This window comes from Temnothorax curvispinosus, unplaced genomic scaffold, assembly GCF_003070985.1.
Source record: "Temnothorax curvispinosus isolate PA1 unplaced genomic scaffold, ASM307098v1 QBEX01005634.1, whole genome shotgun sequence".
NCBI lineage: Eukaryota > Metazoa > Arthropoda > Insecta > Hymenoptera > Formicidae > Temnothorax > Temnothorax curvispinosus.
In genome coordinates, this window is record NW_020215414.1 from 1 (window position 1) to 1506 (window position 1506).

At 44.0% G+C, this 1506-nt stretch overlaps 1 protein-coding gene across 1 annotated transcript; it reads left to right on the forward strand.

Moving 5' to 3' along the window:
• Positions 1-93: 93 nt before the first annotated feature.
• LOC112455003 (AN1-type zinc finger protein 2A) lies at positions 94-523 on the forward strand (the record flags this gene model as incomplete). Its single annotated transcript, XM_025016674.1, is given in 2 exon segments — positions 94-383; positions 385-523. Coding segments are annotated over 2 exon segments (429 nt in total), but the record flags the coding sequence as incomplete, so codon positions are not given.
• Between the last annotated feature and the right edge of the window lie 983 nt (positions 524-1506).

Sequence of the window (1506 nt, forward strand, 5' to 3'; positions counted from 1 at the left end):
CACCACTGCACAACTAAATATCTCTTCCAATCTTCCTGAACGCCGGAAAATTAAATACAGTATCCAAAGTATTAAATCCAATTATAATATCGATATCCTTTTGTTGCTGTAATCGAATTTCCTGCGACTGGCGAACAATGTTCGGTGGCGGACTGCAAATTGTTGGACTTCTTGCCGTTTGTGTGCGAGCATTGTCAGGCCACCTTCTGCAAAGAACATTTCTATATGGTATCGCACGAGTGTTTAAAAACGGAGACCGCAAAATTCGTTGTAGGACAATCGGCAAGCTTCCTGTGCTCTAAGGAATCTTGCAAGGATGCGTCGTTGATCGAGATGCCTTGTATCAAGTGTAAGCGGCATTTTTGCGTGGCGCACAGGCATCACGGAGCTGAGTGAAACGTAGAAGACACAGAAACTGAAGAAATGGCAGATACCAAAGAAACAATTTGCAGAAGCAAAAGCTATAGTGGATCAACAAATCGCGGACAGTTTGAGGAAATCCAAATATACAACACTGGCAAATAAAGTACTATTACATGTTATATATAAAACAGAAAATATATGTTTTAACGGAAAACGTAAGCATAGATGTGTATTATACAAAGAGTGACCGCAAAAATAGCCTCTTTTTATATCGTTGAATCTCTCCTTTCTTGTCCTGCTGTATCTTGAAAATCCATTTCGAGTCGATGACCTTCTGTTGTGCAGTTTTAGGTATGATCACCCAGGTTTGATTCTTCTGGTGTGATTTCATTTCATCTTTGATGGCTTCTATCCACTTGTCGGCGTCTGGACCAGTTACTGCGTCTTTGAAGGTTGTCGGTACGCTGTACTCCACTAGATTTACTTGATATCGGGCAGGTGTTTTTAGATTTTGTCTGTTTCTCAGCGTTGACGTTCTGACAGCTGGCCCTGGATCTTCTGGTGCCTTTGCTCCCCGCTGGATCACTGGATTGACAGCTTCAACAGGCTTATGATCTGGCTCTTTCACCTCATTGTTGTCGTCAGTGACACTTTCCACCTCATCATTTTCGTCATTGACATCTTCCACCTCTTCATCGTCGTCAGTGACAGGCAGGATCATTTCAATTTGCTTTGATGAGCTCTCCGTCTTCTTATCGTTGATTGACTTCTCATTGAACTCGACGTCTCTTGATACGGAAATACGCTTCGTAGTTGGATCATATAAGCGATAATTGGCGGATTCACCATCGTACCCGACGAGAATTGTTTTCTTCGCTCGAGCGTCAAATTTCTTGGTAAATTGATCCGGCACGTGTACGAAAGCTTCCGAGCCGAAGATTCTGACGTGACTGAGATTAGGCTTCTTTCCGACCCATACTTCATACGGCGTTGCAGTCTTGCGAATACTGGCCGACTGAGTTCGATTTATAGCGTTTTTCACTGGGAGAACTAGTGCGCACTAAGTGCGCACTCGCCGCAGGCAACGTGTTTCACTGGGCGTTTCGATGCGCGCGAAAATGGTGCGCGCTGTTTCACTGGGAA